Here is a 27,836-nt window from a genome sequence, read left to right on the forward strand (position 1 = left end):
TTATACCAGTACTAAAACCTGGTAAAGACAAAACCAACCCCTCAAGTTACCACCCTATCTCTTTAACAAGCGTTTTGTGAAAAATAATGGAGAGAATGGTAAACTGTAGGCTTACATGGTACTTGGAGAGACATGGCTTTGTATCTCCAAAACAGTATGGTTTCTGACAAGGGCGATCTTCCATTGACCGTTTAGTGTCAATGCTTTCCTAAACTTCCAGCACTACGTTGCAATCTTCTTTGATATAAAAAAGGCATATGACACGGCCTGGTGACGTGGTATTCTTAACACCCTCAAAGAATGGCGAATCAAGGGTAATATGCTTGCCTTTATCTGAGGATTCTTAAATTACCGAACGTTTCGTGTTCGTGTAGACGATTTGCTCTCAGGTAGTGTCATCTACCTGAGATATTTTCTGTAGCCATAAACAGTATTACCAATTGTGTGCAGGCTCCTGTTTCATGTCCTCTATTTACATTGCGAGCTGTTCAACACCCACAGCAGAGAGACTACTACAGAACATTATATCTCACCTTGAAGCTTGGTCCAGGATTACTGGTTTCACATTTTCATGCGACAAAACAAAATGTGTAGTCTTTTCTTGGCTACGAAACTTTTCTATTCCGCAAGTTTTTCTGAACGGAGAGCTTATTGCTATATCTCCTTACATCAGGTTTTTAGGTTTATTTTTTGATAGCCGTCTTACTTGGGTCAAACATATAAAAGAATTAAAAACTAATTGTTCCAAACTTTTAGATATGATGCGAGTCCTTAGTAACACCAATTGGGAGCTGATCAGTCATGTGATATTATTACATATATATATAACATGTGATGTCATGTTTTTACTATTCCTTTGTTTGTTCCCGTTTAGATTATGGTTGTGTCGCTTACTCTTCAGCTCGTCAAACCGTGCTTAAAATGCTAGATGGTGAACATCATGCTTTCCTTTGGCTTGCTACTAGCCCATTTAGGTCAAGTCCTGTCGCAAGCTTACTTGTAGACTGTGGTGAACCATCACTTTGGGATAGACGAGACCAGCTTTTATTGGTTGTGCATTTGTTGTCAATGAAAGAACTTATATGTTTGGTCTACCCGGTATTATGAGTGTGTTTACTGCTGAACTATACATTGTAAACAAGGCTCTAAATATCATTAACCCTAAATATAGAAAAATCCTTATTTGCAGTGACTCGTGTAGAGCTCTCCAAGCCTTAAAAAACTTTTATTCCAAACATCCTATCGTCATTGAAATTTACAACGCAATCGCTGAGTTGAATAATTGCAACACAGAAGTAAGTTTTTGCTGGGTCCCTAGCCATGTAGGGATTCCAGGTAATGAACATGCAGATTCCGCTGCCAAAGACGCATACAATCAACCTCCTTTCACCACCCGAGTTGGTTCTGATTTTACTAATTATGTAAAACATTCTCTAAGATCATAATGGGAAGGTGACTGGATGGCCACTGTAGATAATAAATCCGGCAGATTAAAGATTCTGTGTTGCCATGGGACTCCTCATGCAGAAAATCTTGGCGTGAGGAAGTAGTCCTCTGTCAATTGCGGATAGGACACACGAATACCTGATGACAAGAGGACACGCACCCCTATGCGCACAATGCAACTGCCGCATGACTGTGCGCCATATACTCGTGGATTGCATATGTTATGCGGCATTGCGTCGTAAATTTAAACTTCCCAGAAACATCCGTGGTGGCTTGTGCAACGATAATAAAATTTTAAATTAGTTGTTTCTGTTTTTGCGTAGTGCTGGGTTAATACAAAAAATTTAATATAAAAATTTAATTTTTTGTGGTTCTGTGTTTTGATTTTGTTATCCGAGTAGGGAGCCTTTTACACTCCTTATCAGAATTTGTCAAATTTTATATTTTTTTTTTTTATATTTTAAAAACTTCATCTGTGATATTAGTTGTAAGTCTGTAAATATATAATAGTTTTATGTTTTACTTCACCTTTTTAATTTTTGCTTTTAACTTAGTTTTAATTTTTTATTATATAATCTGTATTAGTTTTAAGATTTATTTAATTTTACTATTTTAGTTTTTAACCTAGTTTTAAGTTTTATATTACTGTTTTTAATGTTTTTTAGCTTTTTTTCTTTTTCTTTTTTTTCTTTTAGTATTTTTGTTATGTGAGAATGGGCCTTATACACCCATTTCGGATCTTGTTAAATTATATTTACTTTTGTTTTTATATTAGTTTTAAGTTTTACTATCTATCCGTTAGATTAGTTTTTAATTTCTAAAAGTTTTTAATTTAAAAGGAGAAAATTGAAATTTTATCAAATTTTTTTGTAAGCAAATCATTTAGATAATTAGTGTTTAGAAAGATTATAACTATTACATAAATGATAACATTTATAAAAAAATGTATTGTATTAACAAATTAATTTGTGTGTACTTCTGTTTCAGTCCGGTTTGACTCCATTACATGTTGCTAGCTTCATGGGATGTATGAATATAGTTATTTACTTATTACAAAATGAGGCTAATCCTGATGTTCCAACAGTCAGAGGTGAAACACCATTACATCTTGCTGCTAGAGCTAACCAGACTGATATTATTAGAATACTTCTTCGTAATGGAGCACAAGTTGATGCCAGAGCAAGGGTAAATAAAGAAATTTTTTTGGTTTAAAAAAAAAGTATAATTTTTTATTATGGACCCAAAATGCCATGACACAGTTATTAATGTCTTAACATTAATTGATATATGATAACATTAATTGACTTGATTATGATTTATCATTATCAGTTCTATATGTAATTCTTTTTTTAATTCCAGTCCAAATCCATCAAATATTATCATAGTGTCTGTAGGATTATTATTTAACTCCATTGTTGTATTACAACTTTGTTATTTTAAATTTTAACAATTTAACTGAACTGTTGCGTGAAAGAGTTTTATAAAAAAAAATTTCAGCCACATTTATGAAATTTTTTAAAATTTTTATAAAGTATTAAAGTAAAAAACCAGACATTTTATTTAAAAGACTGTTTCTTTTATTAGTTTACATTAAAATATTTCTTTTAATAAAAAAAAAACAACGTTTTAGCCTAAAGGTTGGCTAAAAAATGTAGTCATAATGTTTTTAGCATTTCTCCAGAATCTTCTAAAAGTTTGCATTCAACTCTAAAATTCTTAATACTTAAAAAAATGAAGAAATTTAAAGTTAAAACAAGCAGAAAAAATTTCAAACTAAAATAAAAAAAGGTCCGTAATAAATGGTTTATTGAAAGCAGACTCAATTTACGGATCATCATTCTTTTTAACAACCGGATTTCATGGAATACATGTAATTATTGGAACAATTTTCCTTATAGTTTCATCAATATGATGTATAAAATTTCACTTTTCCGCAAATCATAACTCCAAGTGACTAAAATAATGTGGTAGTGCAGTATGTTTTACTGAACCTGATAGTTGTTCAACCAGTCCTTAGAACTGTAATAAAAGAAAACCGTAAGGTTTCCTAATAACCTTACTTAGACTTGGTCCTTACATGTATACGCATCCAGATATCCATCAATCCAGCTTGGCCCTCTATGATTTAAGTACTTATTTTGGTATTTGCAATCCTTTTATATTTTTCTTTTTCATTAATATGTATTATAGTTATATATATTTATATGACATCTCACTCCATAATGGAATTACGTAAGGTGAAATTATTATATATTGTTTTTATGATAACAAAGCTGAATGGTTATTTGAATGGGTATTTCATCTCATTATTAGGAAAGTATTATCAAAGGAGGTTTTAGTAAAATCTGCTCTCCTTTATGTTGCTTTTTTCCTTTTTAGTCTCTCGGAATTACCATCAGGTATTACTTCAGAGGATGAATGAGGATGATATGTATGAGTGTACGTGAAGTGTAGTCTTGTACAGTTTCAGGTCGACCATTTCTGAGATGTGTGGTTAATTGAAACCCAACCACCAAATAACACTGCTATCCGGTGAACTAGTATTCAAATCTGTATAAAAGTAATCTTTATGTTGCTTATTATAAAATAGTCTTACTCTTACACCACTTCATGGATTATAGCCTTTGATTTAGACTTTAACTTTTATTTGTTTCAGGAACAACAAACTCCATTACACATTGCTGCTCGTCTTGGTAATGTTGACATTGTGATGTTACTACTTCAACATGGAGCAGCTGTTGATTCAACTACAAAAGATTTATATACTGCACTTCATATTGCTGCCAAAGAGGGACAAGATGAGGTAAAGTCCCTTGTAGGAAGACGTATTATGGATCATGTTGATTCTTTGTATCTAATTGATAGATTATGGGCAAAACGTGAAGAATATTTCATTTAAAACTGTTGACTTATGTTAATAAATGCCATAAAGTTTTAATGGTATAACATGTATCTTGTTGAACATGATTTTTTCAAATTAATATTCTTACATTTACTATAGTTTTCTACTAAGAAGCATTTGTTTTTTTCCTTAATTTTATGAAGAATCATCTGCTGATGCCATTACCCATTAATAAATGTTAGCAGCATTTAGTAAAACTATAAAACAACATTATTAAACTTATATTTAACTAAACAAATTATTATTTAACTAAAATTATTTATATTATTTAACTAAATTAGTTTCTCTACCTTTCATTCACTATGTTTGGGATTCAAATTCGAGTCAGGTTTGGGATTTTTTCGCAGTAAAAAATTCATTTCATATGAAAAAAAGGAGGAAGTTACCAATAATTGGGTATAGGCCTGTAGTTATCAGAAGAAGAAATAAATAAGTAATCTTCAAAAACTCTTACATAAAGTGAATATGTAGCATTTTCCATTCTATTTACTTCATGCACTTGTGGAATTTACTTCATGAGATGTTTGAAATATTGTGGAACCTTCAAGTTATAAGTGATACCATTGATCATATTTTTGCTATTTATTTTGAGGATGCTATTAATTACAACTATTGTACAAAAACAAATTTTTGTATAATAAGATAAAAAGTATTTTATATATGTGTATTTAGTAAATTATTGACAATTCTCAAAGTTTCTGTTGAAATTTTATTGCAGGTTTCCTGCATTATAAATATAGACCAAGTGTTTAGATATTTTAGTGTTGATCTTTGCATTTTTCAAGCAGCATTTGAGCTTTATTTTATTTGCTCTAGTGAATGTAATCTGAGGATGTCAGACTATTTCTTCTCTAACAAAATTTCAAATTACTTATTGCGATTGCAGTTATCTTATCAGTTACAAAAGAATGCTAAATTCATGTTAGTTTACGGGTGTTTACCCACTTATTTTGTTTTTGATCAAATTTATTTTAATGGTTCAGTTAGATTAAGTGACTGCTTCTTTTAGAATCTTTAAAAGTTTTGTAGTGACACATTAAGGGTTACCATTTTATTAAACATCTCAAAATTATTTTAGTTCATTTAAATTGATTAATTTTTCACTTAATACAAATTGTTTTGTAAAATATATGGAATTATGACATAAACTGACACTTCCTTTATTTTTAATTTTGGTAGTGACTATTAATCATACAAATTTTATAGTAATTTTAGAATTAGAACATTATATTTCTATAACTATTTCAATACATCAATCATCTGTATTATTGTTGTACAAAGTTTTTTTTCACATATGTGACTACTGATTGTAGGATTTAGAAACACAATAAACTCAGTAATATTTAGAATTTTTTATCTGATAGTTAACTAAAAAAATATTTTGATTTAAACTTGTTTTTATTTTATATTGGATGTTTATAAAAGTTATTAAATGTTATTTATAAAAATCACTGTACTCTTAGAGTATCTAATATTATTAGAATTTGACTGGGGTTTTACAGTTTTTCTTTAGTATTGGTAAATATTTAATCTTTGTGTGTATTATGAATATAGATTGTGAAAATAACACATTTTTTACTCCACATTATATTCCATGTCAGTATTCTCAAACCCTTCAGGTTTATATTTTTTTTGCTTCATAATCATTTTTCCATTATTGAAAAAACTTGTTTTTTTATTAAATGTATATATCATTATAGTATTAGGTATTACATGAGATAATAGTTATTTAATTTATAAAATTAGTGAGGTTAAATTTTTCTTCATTTATTTCAGAAAATTTTTCATTTAAAACGTCTCCGTAAAAAAAAAATTCTCCTACCACAATTGTTAGGTTTCTGACGAAAAACAGTTTCATATTGCCCTTTGATGGATGTGTGATTAAAACAAGCTATATTGTCAAATAGAAATTGTGTAATAATTTATTAAAATAGAAAAATTTTATATGATTTATTTCTTTACAAAATATTTAATTGTTAAATATTATTAAATATTAATGTTACAGTTATGAATTTAAAAATGTATTAATGAATTATTAGATGCACTTGATACGCAGCATAACCTTGTATAAAAGTTACATGTAAGATTGCATTAACCTTCAAGCGCTCGCAATTTGGCCGCCCAACTATTCCTGCTTATATTTCATGTTTAACACATTTTTTTCACCATAAGTAACAGAAGCTTAAATAAAAATCTATATTTACACATATTTTAAATAAAAGTCTTTAATACAAATAAATGAATGACATTTGTTTTCATGTGTAATAAGTGAATAACTCTAAATAAATAATGGCAACATAGGAAAGACAAAAAATGGCACATAAATGAGATAAAAAATATAAATAATAAAAAATAAAGCAATGGCAATTAATATTATTTACTAAAGAAAACAAAACTCATAAATTTTCTTACGAACTAAGCCATATCTACATTACTATCCTGCGTCTCTATTTGATAGTTTGAGCAAGTAATTAATAAATTACTGTGCAATAGCACAGTATGTTTTTTGCATACACATCTTGGACAGTTATGACAAGCTAATTAACTGTGATTGTTTTTTTTCGATCCACATATATTACAAATTTGTTGGGTGTTTGATACTGATGTTTGTGCTGGTTGCAGCTTTTACTTTTGTAAGAAAACCTAAAGATCTTTTGGAAGGGACATCATTTTTGCCTGTTATTGCAAGTTACATTCCATTAATTTCATCCCAAAGTTGAATGTGTACTTTCTTCTAAGAGGTTTTTAATCAGGATTGTTTGCATGAAAAGTTTTCATTGAATTTATTCTGATGATATGTAGTTAGTGAAAAAAAATAGCTATTGGCCACTTCTGAGTTCTAAAGGTCAAAAGTCTTGAACACATGAGATCAACAGTGTCCAGCTCATTTTTGTGAAATTATAATCCATTACAAGCAACAATTTTCTAGTTTCCTCATCAACTTCATCAGTGTCGTACATTGTTGACAAACCCAACAACACCTTTTTTTTCTTTGTAATCATAGAAACCAAAGTTGTGTCTAGTTGGCACCCAAATTGGTATTTTCTGGGAATAAAATGCCTATTTTCAGTAACAAATTCTGGAGGAATTTCTTTTTTATTTTTTTTAGAGTTCCTAAAAATGTAAGGCCTATCTTCAATAAGTACTCTACAAGTGGACAGCTAGTAAAATAATTATCAGCTGTTAATTTCTATTGTATTTCTGATTGGGTCAATCAGTGTTTTGACCAAATCAAATGGCTTGTTTGAACATACAAAAGGTCCTAGTTTCTGCTGTCCACAATAATCATGTTGTGTGTGTAAAATGTGCGGGAATTGCACAACACGTAGATTTTTAGTCCATATTTGGCAGGTTTCTTTGCCATATATTGTATAAAATTACAACAGCCTTAAAATCCCATTTGCATCTCGTCAATTGTAACAAATTTCCTTGGATTATATGAAATTTGGCAGTTTCATTCAAAATTATCAAAAAACTCCCCAATTGGGGCTAGTTTGTCAGTGTTAGAATGTTAAACTCTAGTATTTATATCATCGAATCTGAGACTTTTCAATAAAAATCAAAAATGATTTTCACTAAAGTTTGCTTGAGAATTGTTAACCCAGTGCCATTGTCAGTAAAAAATTCTGACAAGTTAGTTTGAATGCCTCGTTTTACAGCCAACAAAAACATTACAGCTAGTAATTACAACTACATGCTACATAGAATTTCTGTTCTTGTAGTTTTTCGACAATCTCTTTCACGGTTATGAGGATGAATTTTTTCTTGTCAATAAAAGTATTTTTCATTATCAATCATATTAGTATTTACTATTTGTAAAAAATAATTCAGCTCTGTTTTACTTTGGTAAGAAGGTCCTTTAGGTCCAGGAAATATCTTGACTATATTTTTTGATTTTGTTTTTGACACTGTTGCAACAGGATCAGAGGCCCATAATGAGCCACTGTCTAAATCTATATCACTATATCACTGTTATTGTCTATATACTTGGTTCGTTCTTGTTTTCCAGTTCATGGAAAACTTGAAGGATTTCATTTGGTGTTTGGAATCATTCCCTAAAAATACTGGGCAAGTTATTTTTCAAGTAAAATTTCTCTGGTTCTAATAGAGTAAAAAACAAATATGTTTATATAAATTTTAATAAATATAACTACAAAAACACATTGAAAAAATAAAAAAGTAGAAATATTTACTTACATTTTAGTTTTTTATGAACAAACACACAGTAGAAGACAAGGAGCCACACTGATCAGAATGAACGTTCGTTTTATAACAAGGGCTTGCATAGGCGGCAGGTTGGCTGCCCACAAACCCTTGGAAATTTACCTTTTTTTTGTCACTCCCTCATGTGATCAAGAGTCTGCATTATAACGGATCCTTGATTCTGAATAATTCATTTGAAAATACCTAAAGGCCCAACTGGCTTATTAAACTCTTTAATAAAAAATACTAAAAAGGCGGCCAATCTGCCACCTATGCGAGCGCTTGGAGGTTAGGATTGTTAAACTTAAATATTGTTGAGTTTATTGATTGGATCTGCAATCCAATAAACATTATTCATAGCCTCAACAATCCAGGCCATGGATCCACTTTTGAATTATATTACTATAATCTAAACAAAAACTATAGACTTTACCATATTTATAAGTTGTATGTTAAAATATATAATGTTTTACACATTTGTTAAAACGTGTGTTTAAATATGTAATAAACAATCTAGTTAAAATATTATACAATAAATACAGATAATACAATTTTTGTCATCAAATATCTCTCCCCACTTTGTATTCCAACTGAGCTTTCTTTGAAGATTAATAGTAGTGTATAAATACTTCAACCAATATTTTGCAATTTTTGTGGACAGTCAGTTTTTTTAAATATTTTAGAGTGTTTTTGAAAAAATTAATCTAGATTATGAAACCCATTGCTACTGAATAAAACTTTTAATGAAATTATTTCATTACAAGTCAAAAATAACTAAAAAAATTAGCAAAATTTAGGTTGTAAAAAAAAAAAATATTGAAGTTATTTAAGAGTGGTGTAGCACAAGAATTCCGTATTCCTTTATCTAATATATTAATATTAATTTGGATTTTAATAAGTTATATTTATTAACATATTGAATCAAGATAGGAAAAAATTAGGAAACAATAAATTATAAGAAATTTCAGACTTACGTTAACCATTTTGTGTTCTTCAAAAATTAAAAACTAACGTCCATATCTAATCAACCAAAATATGAAAATTGAAGTAAAAATTAAAGTAATTTCATATAAGTTTAGAAACTCTGCAGAATATAAATATATATTTGAATATTAAAAATTATGCACATGGTGTAAAGAATGAAAGTTTAGTAAGGGATACTACAAAAAAGGCGTGCTGATCATTGCTAATACAATGTAGATGAATGTAAAAATGTCATATATAAATCATTAAGGAAGAAATATTTTATGTGTTCATGTATACAAATTTTATTTTAATCTAGTAAATTATATGCAATTCCAGCTCCTCATTCAACTTACGAGGGTACTCATGAGATAGTGCTATTCATAAATATTTCATGATGATGTAATGAACCACTCATTATTGTGGGAATTATTGTGGTAATTAGGTGAATAGATATTTTTCTGATCCTAAATTGTACTCCCTTTACGAAAATTCTTATTAAGTTGTTTAAAAAAAAATACCAATTTCTTTGATTCCATTTCCAGTGTTTGAGATTTACCTTCACATCTTGAGACCACTAATAAGTGAGTAAAAGAACAATTAAATATTAGGTTCTGTGAAGTTCTACTGTCATCCAATGCAGTTAAAAAAATATTTTATTATTACATATTACATGCACAAATTTAGTGGATTACTTCATGTTTATTCTCTTTGATTTTATTTCTGTAATGAGTTTTCCCTTGAATAATTTTGATTTCTTCTTGCAGATAAATATAGTTTCTGTAAAATAATCCACCTTGAATTCTTTAGTAGTATGTATAAAACATTATCATATTATCTTTGTTCATATTTTTTTTTTTTTTAATGAGCAGCAATTGGCCATTAATCTAGTTACAGGGAGGAGCTGGACTTGTCTGGTTTTAGGTGGGAAAGAATAAAGCAATGCAGTTAGTATTGTTTCTTTATGTAAAAATTTTAATTCAGAATTCTTTTTTAAATTCAGATTCAGTTTGAGTCCTAAATATTTAAAATGAGTGAAGTTTAATTTGTTTTTAATAACAATTCAGTTTATTATTTTTTTAAATACATTTATGTTATTTTCCTTTAGAATTATTCAGTTTAGTTTTTTTTTTTTTTTTGATGTAGTAACTATATAGTTATTGTGTATTGGCAGTAATTGTGTATTTAAACATTCACATTTCCATTTCTTAACATTTCCAAGAGTTTTTCTTCCATTAGGTTATGTATTGTTATTGTCATCATATTTTTTCAGATAAATTAGGTTTTGTTTAATTTTTATCTTTAGTTTATTCTTATAATCATTTTTATTTTGTATACTGGGATGTTTTATTTAATGTGTTGTGTTTTATTTCTTTCTCTTTTTTTGAATAAAGTATTTGTAATTACTATGTTTTTTTTTTTTTTAATTGATTTTGGGTTGTTCCTTTTAATTTTATTCTTAATTTTCATTACTATTTAATATATGAGTCATTTTTTACCACATTTAAGGTTTTCTTATTTTTCCCCCGTTTTATATGGTCTAATTTAGTTTTTTAGAGCATTTACTCTTAAGTTACAAGTCAGATTTTCTTCTCAAACTAATTGTATATAAAAAGCTTATTAATTGATTTAACTGTTCTCAGATATTTAAAAAATTATAAAAGAAAATTAAAAACTGTGATTAAAGATCAAATTCTTTGTAGATTTTCTGTATGATTAATATAATAACTTTTTTTTAACTGCTAATTATTACCTTTGCTTATGTACTATTATATAATCACATAAAATCTATTATATAATTATATAATTATATGATATATAATTATGTAATTATACTATTATATAATTATATGACATAAAATCTTTTTTGTAGTTATATATATATATATACATATAATGCAAGGGAAACACATCTTTAGTTTTGTAGTCTTTTATTACATTCTTTGGCTTTTATATATGTTACGGTAAATTTGATTAATCCAGTTATTATGTATAATTACCTGTGAATCTGATTAATTGCCTCCAATGTTGGAGAATTTTATCAATATATAACAATTTATTAAATATACCAGTCATTTTCCATATTAAAATAACAACTCGACTATTAGCAGTAATTACTGAATTTATTATTTAAATCAAAATATTACTGTTAATTAGTTGAGGTTAGTGAGCAAAGTGAACGTAGGTTATGTTTGGTTAACCTATGCTCGCTTCGCTTGCTAACCTCAACTAATTAACGTTAAATATACATATTATATATGTCATTCTCAAACATTGGAGGCCATTAATCAAATTCACCAGTAATAAGCATAATCACCGGATTGATTAAATTTACCATATATACATTTTATAATCATTCAGCTATTTTGTGATGCTTGTCGCTACAAGAGCCTATTGTGTGAGTAAATCCTGTGAAAGGTGTTATTGTCTGAGTATGAAGGCCATTGTTAGTTAGTGGTGTTCTTTAGTATTTGGGGTTCAATTAATCATATTGCCTCAGGCATGATTATTATAACATGGACAATACAGCTTGAGTTTACACCTTGACTGAGGCAGTATGATCTCATGATGAAAAAACTATTTATATAGTATTTAAAATTTAAACTGTTTTTTTCATTATACTATTTATTTATTCTGCAACAATCAGAGATTAAAATTAAAAAAATTGTATACTGAAATGGTTTTCATTTTTGCATGACAAAGATTGCACTTAGTTTTCATCCAGTACTGTCTTTAAATCCACTCTAAACATTTTAGATTAGAATTAAAAATACAATCTCTAAAATGTAATTTAAATCTTTTAATAATAAAATTAGCAATATATGTGGTTACTCATATATGTAGTACCTTTTTAAAACTTATGATTTAGTGTATTTATTATAATATTGATTTAATTTCATAGTTCATTATAAAAAAGATTTAGTACTAAAGAATCAAATTAAAGCCTGAATGAACCATTTGTTTTATTTTGTACAATATTTATTTAGGATTATTATTAAAATGACTGACGTACTTTTTATAAAAAAATTTTCTTAAAACTTAAACTTTCCATTTCGGTCATTGGGATACATACCCACTAAAGTAGGATCAATTCTATTAATGTCAAGTTAAGTTTGGTTACAACTGTGCTGATGTTTAAAAATTATTAACTAATTATTTTATTGATGCTGGTTTGAAATTTACCAATACTTAATGGATTGCTCTGGTTAATAAAATACCTAACAGTGTTCTTATGAAGTATCAGTGATCATTCAGGAATGTAGTCAGCAAATCTCAGAAGAAGAAAATTGGATCGAACACTGATGATGATGATGTGGTCATATTGATTATTTTTCAGGTAAGAGACTTTGCTGACTCGCTCCTGTGTGATCAACCTGATTGTGTGTGTTTGACACTTTTAATGTTATATTTTTGTTGTAATATTTTTGTGCATATAAAACAATAAATAATTCTAATGTTGTTTATTTTTGTTTTAATGAAAATATATGTGACTAGCAAAGCAATTTAAAAAAATTAAATGCTTTAATTTTATTCATGTGTATTAATTTACTAACATTGCAATGGATATTTTCAATTCATTGTATCATCACAGTTAAATGTATTTAATTGTTTTTAATAACTTAAGTCATAAAAAATTTCAGATTAATTTTGTTTAGAATATTGTGCTTAACTTTATGTTAAATTTAAAATATAGTTGTATTAAACATATTTTTGTAATAATATACTGGATTATTTTTCAATTTTATCTACTTATATGTTTTGGACAAATAATTTAGCATGGTTCTGTGTCCTTATTTGTTTGCTACTTTTGCTAGTTTTTCCTAGCAGTTGTTTTTTTTTTACTAGTCATTTTTGTAGTGTACTAGTACTGTTTATGTTTTATGAATGAATATTTTATCTGATTTTTATGGTAAAAATTTGAATGTTCAATCTAAGCTTTTACTGTTTTAACAGTTTTTATGTCATTATAATCAAATATAAAATTAAAATTTTAATGATAAGAATGAAATTAATGAGAATCATTTGAAATATAATCTTAAAAGTAAAATTTTATGTGGACTACTTATGACTTTAATTTTGTGTAAATAAATGTGTAGATTATGAAAGTTTCATAAGACTAATTATGTATAGTGTCTCATGAGATCAGATATATTTCACAAATGGTTTCATCAGCTTAATTTTTCGTTATAAACAATGAAAAATAGGTATGAAAATACACATTTCCACATTTCTATTATAAATGTAAATTAATACTGGACCTTATTTCTGTGGTTGCCCATTTCAAGGCAATCTGTGATTTTTTAAGTACTTTTTGACTAGAATGATTTTATAAAATTGGGTTCCTCAACAGCTGACTCAAAGATGAGACTCCATCATTAAGCAAATATTTTTTATGTTACAATTAAATAGTTTTGAATTGTTTTAAAGCTCAATTATAATTTTTTTATTAAGTTTAGAATTATGGTAATTTCTTCTCTTTAGTTTGTTTAGTTTTAAAAGGAGATTTTTTAAAACTGCTTGGTTTTTTATCAATTTTCCAACAATTATTCTCTATCTCTATATATTATATTATTAAGTTTTAAAGGTTTATTGATGGAATTAGAAAGATTTATTTACTCTAAAAAATGATAGTTTTTATGACAATTTTTAATGAGTTTTATTAAAAAGAAAATTACCGCATAATAATATTAATCATAAACTTTAGTAACCATTTTTTTTTTAAATCTTGAATCCAATTTATACTTAAAACAAAAAAGTTCAATATACAGTAGATTCCAGATAATTGGACCACTTTGGGACCAGGTCTAAATGGCCCTATTAAGTGATATTAACTAAGAATGAGCTACGTTGATTTTTTTCTGTGACTCGTCCCAAGTATTCAGCCAATCACAAAAAATTAGGCTCGTCATTCAGGTGTTTTTATTAAAATAGTAGTGTACAGTTAAACTCTCCATACTAACCCGCTTTAAACATCATGGTTTACATGCTTTACCAATAACAAGAAGTTTTAATTTGTCATTGCCAGACATATTCGTTCAACAAAGTATTATAATTTGATCCATTGGTTTTATTTTAGTCAGATAACACGAAGTGTTTGTAACAGAGACCCATCTGGCATAGCACGATAAAAGAGGCCGTTTCCATTATAGATGTCATTAGGTGAATATTTCTTCATTATTTTAGGAAGTTTAGGACTCTTCCATGATTCGGCATTTTTGGTATTGGTGCTTGCCTTTTTACCATGAGCTTTTTTAAATTTTATTTCACATCTCCATTTCCAACGTGACAACCAACTTTCTGTTGATTTGTTATCATGGTGTCCCAATTTTTCTACAAGCTCTTCTGCTTTTTGCTTTAGCATAGGATCACTGACACTTACTCCCCGACTAGTAACAGCAGAAAACCATTCATTTAAAGCTTCCTCAAAGAGCAGGTCCTTTCCTTCATGTTTCCTTTTTTGAGAAGTTCGTTCTTCATGTTTGTTAGACTACTTACTGCGAAGAGTTTCTTCTTGCTGTAAAATCCGAGCTATTGTATTTTTTGATGTTTCCATTAGTTCTGCATGTTTACTCTGACCAGTGTTTGGTGGATAACTTTTTATTTTATCTAGCAAAGCAACTCTTTCTGCCAATGTCGTGTCTACACGGCATGGCGACAAATCGGATAAATTATGAGCACCGACTTTTAACTAAAATAACACTTCAAAGTAAAAAGATAAATTGATTAAAAAATTAAATGATTAATGAAAGTAAAAAGATAACAGCACCATACACAATGAACAATGGACTCGCAATGATGAAAATAAAAACATTTGCTTCGTCATAACTGCATGATATCATCTGTGTCACCACGCACTACGTACTGTGCAGACCAGTGGTAGAAGGAAGTTACCTCCCTCAATAACAACAACATTTAAGCAGTTTAAATCACTAATAAAATTGTGATATTTTAGAAATAAAAGAAAGAAACGAACATGCTAGTAGGTCTTATAAGCGGCATTTTGAACCATTAAACCAGCATAATTTTACGTGAATTACACCATATGTTACTGTTTTAACAAAAATGCTCCAATTAAACGGCTGCCCTGAATGTGGTCCTGTTATCCGGAATCCACTGCATTATTATTTATGTTTGTAGCAGAAGCCTGGGAAAAAGTTTTTCAACAACCATAACTGAAAAATAAAAATTTCTTAGGCCTATGTGTAATTATTTCCTTATTTGGAAACTAACTATATTGTCAAAATAGTTTTAGATAAACATGGGTATACATTTACATATTATAGAAGAGACTTTAATATAAAGCTTGGTATGGTTGATGATACAGTTTGCAATTATTTGTTATTATTGTTTATTTTTTATAGAATAAATATTTAAAAATATGGACTTATGTGAGGCCTTTATAATTTCCCAATAAAGATGCTCTTATTTATGAATAAAAAAGTGTCAGTTGTATTAGAATGGTGCCTACAGAATATCAATAAAGTATATATATATATATACTAAAATAATAAAAATAAACAAAATAAACAATTTATAATTATATATATATATATAATTATAAAATGTTTACTAGTTTCATTATACTGTATAAGAGATAAATATTATAAAAACATAAAAAATGAAAGGTAATGAAACAAAATGTTAGCAGTTAATTTTTCCTCATTTTTACTTTCAGTTATTAAAGTTTTTAAAAGAGTAGACTGAAGGTTTATGATTGTCAGTATTACAATAACTTATGGCTTTCACCTTCATCACAGTCTGGCCTGTGCTTATTAGACCCTTTTACCTTAATTTTTCATATTTCTTTTTTATTTTTATTTACTTTTTTTTTTAAGTTATTTCCATTAGAATCCTTTATTTATGGATTAACTCACTATTAATATAGTGAGTTATTTTATGATTATTTTTTTATCTATACATGCAGTACAACTTTAATTCTTTCCATTACATTTTTCTGATTATTTTTGTAATTATGTTATCTGTATTTTCTCTATTTTTGTTTATTTTCCTCTTGTTTATTAACAGTGATATTACATTGTTTATTCTGGTCAGTGTCCTGTATTACTGTAAAACATACTGTATCAGTAAAATAGTATAATCTAACTTGCAGCTGTACAGAATACTTATCTCAATGAATGATAAAAACAAAAATTTATGATTTTTATGTTTTATTTTTGAAATTATCTTAAGTTCATTTATGTTCTATTTGTCAGAAATTTTAAACAGAATTATAGGTGTCTTAATAATTATTTTATATTGATGAAAAGGCTTATTAAACATTCAAGCTATAAAATCAATCATAAAACAGAATAATTTTAAGGTAAAATACAATTTAAAAAAATCAACACAATTTTTTTTTTTTTTAATTAGTTATTCTTTTCTTTAATAGAATTACTTTAAAAGTGTCTTTATGTACCTAAATCAATGTAAAATAATAAATTGTTTATTATTTAAAGGTTTTGAATTATTGTTACAGGTTGCTTCAGTTTTGGTTGAGAATAATGCATCCTTAACAGCAACTACAAAGAAGGGATTTACTCCATTGCATCTTGCAGCTAAATATGGTAATATGAAAGTTGCTAGATTACTACTTCAAAGAGATGCACCGGTGGATGCCCAAGGAAAGGTATATTATATTAATATTTATAATCATATTACTACTAGCTTGTGATGGTTTTTGAAATTTAGGTTTGTTAGATTTTACAATATTTGAATTACTATTTTTTTTATGGTAAATTTTCATTTTTGTTTATTTACTTTTATTACTTATTTTAATATTTTGGTGAATAATAAACAAGTGCAATCTATAGTTAACATTTAATTTATATTAAAAAAAATTGTTTTTAGTTTTACCCATTGTTGTGGAAATTCTCCTATTCAGTTAAAATAGCATAAATTCATTTCTGTATTATATAAAGTTAAAAGATGGGTAAGTTGATTTTTTTGGATTTCAATCATTACAACTTTAGGTAACTTCAGTTGCTGCTGATGAAGATTTTAATAACTCATTTTTCTATTTTTTTATTAAAAGGCTGATGTTTTTTGTGTATCTATTTAATAATTACTTATTAATGAAATATTCATTTATAAAACAATAATGATTGAAACATTTACATTCTAGTCTTATTTGAGTTCTCTGAACTACAATTGTTGATGAATTTTAAAATTAGGATGATAACAATAACTTGTAAATGAAACCAGCCATAGTTGAAAGCAAAAGTTACTATTTTTGAATGGCAGGTAAGATCATTTTTAAAAAAACCAGTTGATTTTCATAAAAATAATTTAATCATTTTAATTAAACTGTAATAATTTATATGAGGTATTATATATTTCTAACAAATGCAGACAGTATCTTCAAAATTAGTGATACCATTTTTACTTCCACGTATAAAGTAAAGGAAGTATTGCAATTGTGAAAAATTTAGGTTTTCTGATTTCAATGGAAATATCCATCTTGACCATCCCTGAATCCGTGATGTCTGTATGTACATATGTGCATATGTATCTCGCATAATTCAAAAATTATTAGCAGTAGGATGTTGAAGTTTTGGATTTTGGACTGTTATAAAATCTGGTTGTGCACCTTCACTTTTGATTGCAATCGACTAAACCAAAAGTGTCTAAAATCAAATTTTTTGGATTTTAGACACTTTTGGACTTATTAACTGCAGTAATAAGCTCTCATCGAGAGCTTTTCAATGACATGTCATAATTGAGATTTTCAGATATAATGAGCTTGTTATCAATTCCATAGTTATAACCAAATAAAATTTTAATTAGCAAAATATTCGGATCTTACAAGGGGAATGCACAAATCAGACTTCATCTCCTTTTTTTTTAACTTTTTTTTAAAATTTAAATATATTGATTTATTAATAATTATTAACATCTGATTGTAAAAACATTTTTATGATAAATAATAATTCAATAATAACAATTTTAAAAAAAATGAAAACATATCAGAAGTTATTAATGAAATAAAATTTTATATAATTTTAATTTTAAAAAAGTATTTAAATTTAATAGGCGTACAAGGAAGTCATATGGTGTCCACATCAGATTTTTTCTGTTCTTTCTAACCTAAAGATGCTTTAAACTATCAGTTCCTGTTAGAAATGTCAGAGGAACCTTTATGCATTTTTAAAGTTTTAGAAATTTATTTTAAGTTAGTAAATAAATGCAGTATTGACTTTTTATTACAGTAAAAAAAATATTATCAAAGCTAGTAACAAAATATGTTACCATCCATATTATGCCCAAAAAAGTTTCATATCACAGTAAAAAACTGCTTCTTTTTTAGTCAGAGATATTTTAGAAAATCTTAATTTCTGTAACCTAAAGATTAAAATCACTCTATGTTTAGCTATTGGTCACACCTGATATCTTGAGTTAAGTTGAAGGAGTCTTGAACATTCCTTAATGTTAGTTTTGTTATCAAAGCTTCTTTTACAGAATAAATGAATTTTCTGACTTTAAATGTTAAATTAATAAACACATTGGCATATAGCAACATAGGAGCAGAATATTAATATTTTATCATTTATTGCTGTTTTATGTGTTGTCTGTGTTAAGTACTTTAATTGATATCTCTGCTTCTTTTGAAAAATCTTTTTTATAAATATTTATTAAAAGGATTTTAAAATATTAAAACTACAGAGATATATCTCAGTCATCAAAATAAACTAATTTTTTTTATAAGAAAATCATTCTGATAAAGCAGAAATCTGCATAAAAGTACTCAGTGTAGATGACAACTGCCTTTAAATGATAAAAAAAATTATTTTAATAAAACACGAGTATATATTATTAAACACTATTTTCCTGCATTATTCATATAAAAATATAAAATTATTAAAAATGCTTTATTATTTAAGCACAATTTTTTTTATTCTCCACTTAGCATTGAGATTCATTTTGTTTTAGACATCATAATCTATTTTCTAAAATACACGTTTCAAAAAATTTAAAACAGTCTAAATATATTTTGACATATTTTTTTTAATATTCTAGTTTTTAATGTCAATTAAAATTATGCTCTGAACATAATAGCTACTCATTGAATTGTTAATCATTGAATCGAAGCACATAATTAATAAATTAATTTTTATTAATTATATAGTATTTTATATATATATATATATATATATATACATATTATATTTGATGTAATAGATAATATTTTTATGTTTCAGAATGGAGTTACACCACTTCATGTTGCTTCACACTATGATCATCAAAATGTTGCCCTCCTATTGTTAGATAAGGGTGCATCTCCTCATGCCACTGCAAAGAATGGACATACTCCTCTTCACATTGCAGCTAAGAAAAATCAGGTTTGTTTTTATTAGACATGATTGCATGCCAATACTAAATGATGTATTGACCTGAGGCAAGATGGCAGGACTGACCTACCTTTCATTTGGAAGGTTCTAGATACATATCCTAGTCTGACTTGCCATTTTTCTGCAGGCTACAAAAATAATTTATCATTAAGAAAAGAAGTTAGCTTAGCAGTAATTGGTAATAGGTCTGTAATTACTGGAGAAAGAATACATAAATAAATTTTCATTATTAACACTTATGTGTTAAAATTAACTTTTTTGTAATAAAAATTAAAACTATACACTCAATTTCTGATTGAACTTTAAAAATATATTATAATGTAAGGTCTGCAATCGTAAAACAAAAACAAATAGAGTAATACTGAAAATATAAAAAATAAAACATAATATTTACAAATTCTTCTGAATTTACATTCTGTGTGATAAACCAAATAATTGCCAAGACAATAATAATTGCATCACAGATTGCATGCATCAGAACTTGTGTTGGCAGTTTTACATTTCACTAAAATCATCCTTTATCTCAAAACAAACATTAATAAAACTGTGATAATTGTACACAGTACTTTATTAATAGTAGTAATTGTAGCGATTGTGCTGTAGAAATTTCAAATTATTAAGTATTGTTTATTTTTAGTAATGTACAGGGATATTGAGTAAGTATTGAAATTGGTAACAGCAAATCTTAAAAGTATTACAATTAAAAACATATCCTGTATTCTATTTTCCATTATTAATTCAAAATGTTTTCTGTGTATTAATTTTTATACATGTTAACCAATTGGTTACTACACATGTTAAACATAGGATAAATAAAATAATTAATTAGTAATTAATATTCAAAAAAATGAAATTAAACAAAAAAATATTTTTAATTAACACTTTTTACCCACCTAAATATTTCAATGTAGAATTCTGACCTCCAAACCTTTTCTAGCTTTTTTTTATATTAATCATCATTTAGATACTATATTAAGTATCATAATATAAGCATTAAATATATATATATAATTTATATTAAATATATATGTATAAAATATATATATTATAATATTTATATATTAAAATATTATGCTATATATATTAAATATATAGCATTAAATATTATATCAAAAGCATTATATATAGTTCAGAAAACTGCCTTCTATAATATAGTAGGTTGAAAAATATAAACATTACAAACTTTTAAATAAGTCCTTCAGGATATACTGCTGCGCCAGTCAAATTGAACAGAGCAGATAGTATGGCTACTAGGGCTGGCTTTACTAGGGTAAAGCCAGCTATTTTTACACGGACTTGAATACTAGATCGTGGATACTGGTATTCTTTGGTGGTTGGGTTTCAATTAACCACACATCTCAGGTATGGTCGAACTGAGAATGTACAAGACTACACTTCATTCACACTCATACATATCATCTTCATTCATCCTCTGAAGTATTATCTAAACGGTAGTTACCAGAGGCTAAACAGGAAAAAGAAAGAAAAGATAGTATGGGCAGCAAAGCTTTTCTGGCTGTGCAAAGATTGCTAATAGAACTTCAAATGGACTGCTGCTGTCTGACTTGAGATCAGGGATTACTATCGACTAAAAATAGTAATCTTGCTGTGGTAAGGCAGAATTTGAAGTTAAGAAAATAATATATTTCAAATTACTTTCTATATAATCTAAAATTTTGCAAAATGTCACATTTTGTCAACTTGATGACGTGTTACATATTTTTTTCATTACATAGTAATATGCAGTAATTACATTTTATTTATAGTTTTTTTTTTTCACTAGATGTTATTTCTGAGATTTGCTTATCTATCGTATCATTGTTTAATTTTTATAGTATACTTTCATAAATTTCCATAATTATTGCAGATGGACATTGCTACTACCTTATTAGAATATGGAGCTAAAGCTAATTCAGAATCAAGAGCTGGTTTCACACCACTTCATCTTTCATCCCAAGAAGGACATACAGATATGTCAACTCTTCTTATAGAACACCATGCAGACACAAATCATAAGGCCAAAGTAAGTTCTCATCTATACTTTCTTTTATACTTTTTTCTTGGTTTATTTTCTCTGATTTATTAGAAATATGAGCAATTAAAGCTTTAAGTAAGTCAAGTTCTCTAAGAAAATTTTATGATGTACATTTATTTCAGAAAAACATTTCTTCAACTGTATTTTTTCTGCATGTAGATTTCACCAACATCTATGTCTACCATTCAGTGTTGTAAAAAGAAACACAGACAGAAAGTAAAAGTAATGCATTAATATATTAAATGACCTGACCCATCATTCCCCTCATAAAGGTCACAGAAAAAGTTATGTGCATTTAATTAAACTATAAATTACGAGATAGTATTCTCCTCAAAATATTGGAACATACACAGAATACACTGAATGCAGAATCCCTCATTCTGCAGTTTTGATTACTGTTTATTCATGTCTGAATATTGTTTTCTTGTACCATTTGTGGGTTCTAATAAATAATATTCTTTGACCTGGTGGCCTTAATTTTTAACATGGTTCCATGTGTTATTACTATGCAAACAAGGAATGGAACTCTTATGGATCTGAAGTAGATTTAATTTTCCTAGACAACCTGGTTGTTTTTGTAAAAATAAATAAAATGCTATTTTTTCTAAGATTTGTATGTGGGATTAAACTGACCTTACATTTTTTACATTTTAAGTAGCAAAAGATTATAAGTATTAATATGTTGTATTATAAATAAGTATTATATATAGATAATATTAATTTGTAGATAAATGTAATCTGTAGATAAATACGATTTTTTAGTTCTACAAGTATTTTAAAAACAACGTGAAACATTTTCAAACACAGTCTTGCTGTATTATTTTGGAATAAGAGATGTGTAATTTAAAATACTAAACTTGCTCTTCATTGCAAGGTTTTTTCTGTCAGTGTGACATCACAGTAATGACATGAAAATTATCAATTGCAAATCCATTATTATTAATATTATTTTTATTATTATCCTGTAATGGTTTTTAACCACATGCAAAGCTCTATTTACCTGTATTATATAAATGGCTTATATTTTGTTATGTCTTGAAAATATTTACTGAAAATAATGAGATCATGGAAGTAATTGTTGAGAACCAGTATCTTTATGGTGCATAAACTCACTTTATAAGTATAATTAATAATGATAGCCATCAACAAAGAATGCTGAATAATGATTCAGCAGTTCCCATTTCAGCATAAATGGCAGAACTAATCCTCATTGTTGTCATATAGGTTGATAATCAAACAAAATAAATTAATAAATTAACATATCAAGACATTTAGCATTAGTTGGGTTTAATAACTGGAGAAACCTTTAGATGGAATTATCAAAGAAAACAAAGATTTTTATGATTGTTAAGTTGTGTCAAAATAAGATTTTGTAAACTAACTAAGATAACAAGAAGATATAAATAGAGTTCAGAATTTTGTTTGTTATTTCAAGAATTTATTTTTGTCAAATACAATATGTATGATTACAATTAGTATGATATAATTACTTTCTTTCCATCTTCTGATTTTAATATATTTTTACTTCCTTGTACGAAGTATTGTAATTATGAAAAATTTTGGTTTTCAGGTTTCAACGGAAATATCCATTTTGACTAGTTTTGGCATGATGTCTGTATGTACATGCGTATGTATCTTACATAATTCAAGCCGTAGTTTTTTCTAATTGTGCACCTCCCCTTTTGATTGCAATCGACTGGACCAAAAGTGTCCAAAAAAAGCCCAAAATCCAAAAAAATTTGATTTTGGATTCGTAACTGCAGCAATAAGCCCTCATTGAGAGCTTTTCAACGATATATCATAAGTGGTACTTATTTTCATTGGTTCCAGAGTTATAACCAAATAAAATTTTAATTAATGAAATATTTGGATCTTACAAAGGGAAGGCACAACAGTTCAAATCCGACTTCATTTCTTTTCTTTTTTTTAATTTAAATATATTGATTTATTAATAATTATTAACCTCTGATTGAAAAAAAATGTAATAAAAATGAGAAGTTATTAGTGAAATAAAATTTTATGAACTTTCCATTTTAATTCAAACAATTTTTACAGAGGTTAATAATAAATCAATATATTTAAATTAAAACATTTTTAAAAAAATATATGTATATAAAATAAGATCCGAACCGATGTGAGCATGTTTACGGATCCAACACTTTCTCACTTACACCACATAACTACTTGAGCAACATGAAACAAAATTAATATATAAACTAATATAAAATGCTGATATGGAAAAAAAAATGTGATGCAATGTGGTGTACACCACAATGCAATTGTGTAACTGTGCATTTTATTAAAGAATTGGAGAATCATATCTCACTTTTAAATGAAAGAAGTTTAAATGAAGTGCAGCAAAAAATGTGTATATGTAGTTTAATAGGCTTGAAAGGAAGTCATGTGGTTTCAACATCAGATTTTTTTATTATTTTTTCAGAATGGACTTACCCCACTTCATCTTTGTGCTCAAGAGGACAGAGTGGAGGTTGCTGGGGTTCTTGTTAAAAATGGTGCTGAAGTTGATTCTACAACAAAGGTAATCACAATTATTTTTGCTGTACATTATTTGCCATTCAGAAAATTACGTTTTCAAACGTAAGAAATTTAAATTTGTAGTATTTTACAACTGTAGCAACTTCATATTTAATTTTTTTTTGTATATGAAGTTTAGTATACTAATATTCTTGATCTTATATGTCTGTTGCACACGTCCACTTTCTTATATACATATGAATTTGTGTATATAAAAATTTTCATTTTACGATTTATTAATTCTTTATTTTAACAATTACAGGCAGGATATACACCTCTCCATGTTGCATCTCATTTTGGTCAGTTGAATATGGTGCGTTTCTTAGTACAAAATAAAAGTAATGTTGGTGCTACCACAGCAGTTGGTTATACACCTTTACATCAAGCAGCACAGCAGGGTCATTCAACAATTGTCAACACATTATTGGAGAATGGTGCTCCACCAAATGTGAAAACAAATGTAAGGGTGACTTTTTTTTTAAATTTCTAACTCTTTATCTTAAGTAAATTTTGTCATTTTATATGATTACTAATTGACAATTTAATTCTAAAAATATTTATTATTGTCAGAAAATTGTTTATTTATACTGACTTTAAAAAAAAAGAAACAAGAAAGAAAACTTGAGCCATATGATACTCTATACTTTCATACTGTTACTGTTCACCATGCACCATGAAATGGTGAACAGTAACAGTATGAAAGTATAATTAATAAGTATATAAATAATAATTAATAAGTATGAAAGTAATATTCTATAGTTTTAAAGTTAGTAATGTTATAGTTGAAGGACATGAAGTTATAATTGTTTTGGGTTAGGAAAATTTACACAGCATATGTTAAATAACATTTATATGATTTTGAAATTTTTGAGTAGCAAAACCACCTTTACCTGAAACCCATTTGCAAGTGTTCTTGTTCAGGTTATTCTTACCTCCAGTAATAGTTTTTCATATCTATGAAAGATGCTATATATGCAGATACCTTATTAGTACTTAAAAGATATATTATTAGTAATCTTGCTCTCAGGAATGAGAGCTACACTTTGCAGCTGACTAGCTTTTCATCAGATGATGTGTTTAAATAACAAGTATAATGTGGAAATCATAAAAATAATTTGAAATAAGGTTTACTATATCTAGATACTGCACTTTAATTTCTCTCATTGTAGTGTTTTATCAAGTGATTTGTTGCTAAGGGTGTCATATTTGAAAATGCTGTAGCCCTTACTCCTTTTCAAGAAATAAAGCAGAAAAAAAAATTATTTTTGCTGTTTATTTTTACATTTAAATTGATGATGGTTGACAGACCTATTAAATATGAAGGTAAAAACTATAAGTTGTTTTTAAATATTTAAATTAATGTTTTATATGCTTAAATTACAGCAAGGGCAGACGGCATTATCAATTGCTCAGAAATTAGGATATATCAGTGTGGTTGAAACTTTGAAAGGAGTGACAGAACCATCACCTATTACTGCTATCACTACAGAAGAGAAATATAAAGTAGTTTCACCTGAGACTATGCAAGAAACATTCATGTCAGACTCTGAAGATGAAGGCGGTAAGACCAATTTTTATAAATAGCATTACAAAGCATTATAACTGCTGTATAATATTTTAAGCTTTTCTAAAAAGTACTCTTTATTTTGAATATTTTACTTAAACAGTAAAGTTTTTGCATTGAAAATCAACATATTAACATTTTTTATTTATTTGTTTGTATTGAATATATTTTTTATACTAAAAATATTCTTGAATATTTTTTTTCAATTAATCACTATTATAGAAAAAAAAAATTAATAATGAAAGTCTAACTGAGATTTGTAGAACTTGCTTTAGCTTTTAAGCTGCCATTGCTGCTAAAATGTTGGATGTCCATCAGTATTACTTGAAAAAAAATGTTTTGTTGGTTTTCAGTTTTGTATTATATAACATTTAACTGGAGCACAAATCATGCTTATTTTTATTAATTCATCCGATATTCTTCATGTAACATCAACACACTCTGTAATTAATTCAAGGCAATTTTCAAAATATTTATATATATATTTTCAATCTAACATGGTACCCCAGACTTTCCTGAAAAATACCATACTTCTCATTCCAAGTTTACTAGGGAAAATGAGTGGTTTCTTATTAATTAAATTAAAATGAGAGGCCTTCTTCATTTAGGCATTGTACTGAATACAGTGGAATAGTATATTATTACATTCCTGGATGCTAACCCCTCTGAAATGGAACTGACATTCATACTTAAAAGTAAGACATTCAGTCTTTTCATCTCAGGACTATAATATAGTAAACATCATTAATCTTATTGAGAGCAACTCTAACCAGTAATATTAAAAAGAAATAAAACTATAGCATGCATCTCAAAATAAAAACTTAGTCTTTGAAAAGTAATTTTATATAAACCAACTTAAAACTTAATTTATTTATGAAAAAAATAAGTTGCGTACTATAACCTTGTTTTTTTTTTTGATTGCTATTGAGAGTTTAGATTTTTTAAAGAAAATTTTTAGGAATTACAACAAATTATAAGTAAAATATTTCTTTCCCATTTTTTATTTGTTCACCTGGTGGTGAAATTTTATCATTGTATATTTTCATTGAGAAGTAATATTTAATAATTTGTGAGTAAGCATATTTATTAGAATTAAAAGAGTCTTTTGAATAGTTACATACTTTTTTTAATTTTCTGGTGATGGATTTTAGTATCGCAGCCGTTAAAAAAAAATTGCTATTTTGGCACCAAGTTAAGGTAGAATTTTTTTTGCACTGACTTATGTGTTTTAACAATAAAATTATTATGTGTATGAAGTCGCATAATTTTAGTTAACAACAGGTTGTAAATAGAGTTGTAAAGGAAATATGAATTTCAATTAGCACTGCTAATCTGTTATAAAAGAGTACAGTTCCTTAGCAGTGAAGCAACTACATAAACCAGTACAAGTTCTGAACTGTTTATGCTTATATGAAACTACTGTACTAATTTCTAAATATTTTCTTCAAATGAATTTAAATCCTGAACTAAAAAATAAAGTACAATTAAGTTTTATGCTGTAAAACTTAGTTTTTCACTGGATAGAAAGATATAACTTTTCAAAGATGAAACATCTTGTTGATGAATACTGAAACGTCTTACTAAGTGCTTCGGTCTGTCCATGAAATATCTTAAAAACCAAAGTATTCCATTTTAAGTATAAGTGTTTATAACATTTAAAACTAGCAAAATAATTTTCTTCCATAATTTCTCCCAAGATACACAGAATGTGAATGGTTTTTTATTTGTTTTATGGCAACATGCCCTAATATATTTTATTTATCTATGTGAATTAGTTATATCGGTGGGAAGAAAGCTATAAAGTATGTACTGTTTTCTTTTAAACAAGAAAATTTAGAATTA

General features: G+C 27.2%; 1 protein-coding gene across 2 annotated transcripts in view; it reads left to right on the forward strand.

Annotated features, from left to right (window-relative positions):
• The window catches only part of LOC142321896 (uncharacterized), a 160,331-nt gene that overhangs the window by 112,350 nt on the left and 20,145 nt on the right, over positions 1 to 27,836 (forward strand). For both annotated transcript variants that reach the window (XM_075360397.1, XM_075360398.1), the window contains exons 10-17: positions 2,434 to 2,631; positions 4,103 to 4,249; positions 16,992 to 17,141; positions 19,711 to 19,851; positions 21,728 to 21,883; positions 24,336 to 24,434; positions 24,693 to 24,890; positions 25,814 to 25,991. In XM_075360397.1, coding sequence (XP_075216512.1) covers positions 2,434 to 2,631; positions 4,103 to 4,249; positions 16,992 to 17,141; positions 19,711 to 19,851; positions 21,728 to 21,883; positions 24,336 to 24,434; positions 24,693 to 24,890; positions 25,814 to 25,991 — 1,267 coding nt within the window. The remainder of the gene's footprint in view (positions 1 to 2,433; positions 2,632 to 4,102; positions 4,250 to 16,991; positions 17,142 to 19,710; positions 19,852 to 21,727; positions 21,884 to 24,335; positions 24,435 to 24,692; positions 24,891 to 25,813; positions 25,992 to 27,836) is intronic.

This window comes from Lycorma delicatula, chromosome 3 (assembly GCF_047948215.1).
Source record: "Lycorma delicatula isolate Av1 chromosome 3, ASM4794821v1, whole genome shotgun sequence".
Taxonomy (NCBI): Eukaryota; Metazoa; Arthropoda; class Insecta; order Hemiptera; family Fulgoridae; genus Lycorma; species Lycorma delicatula.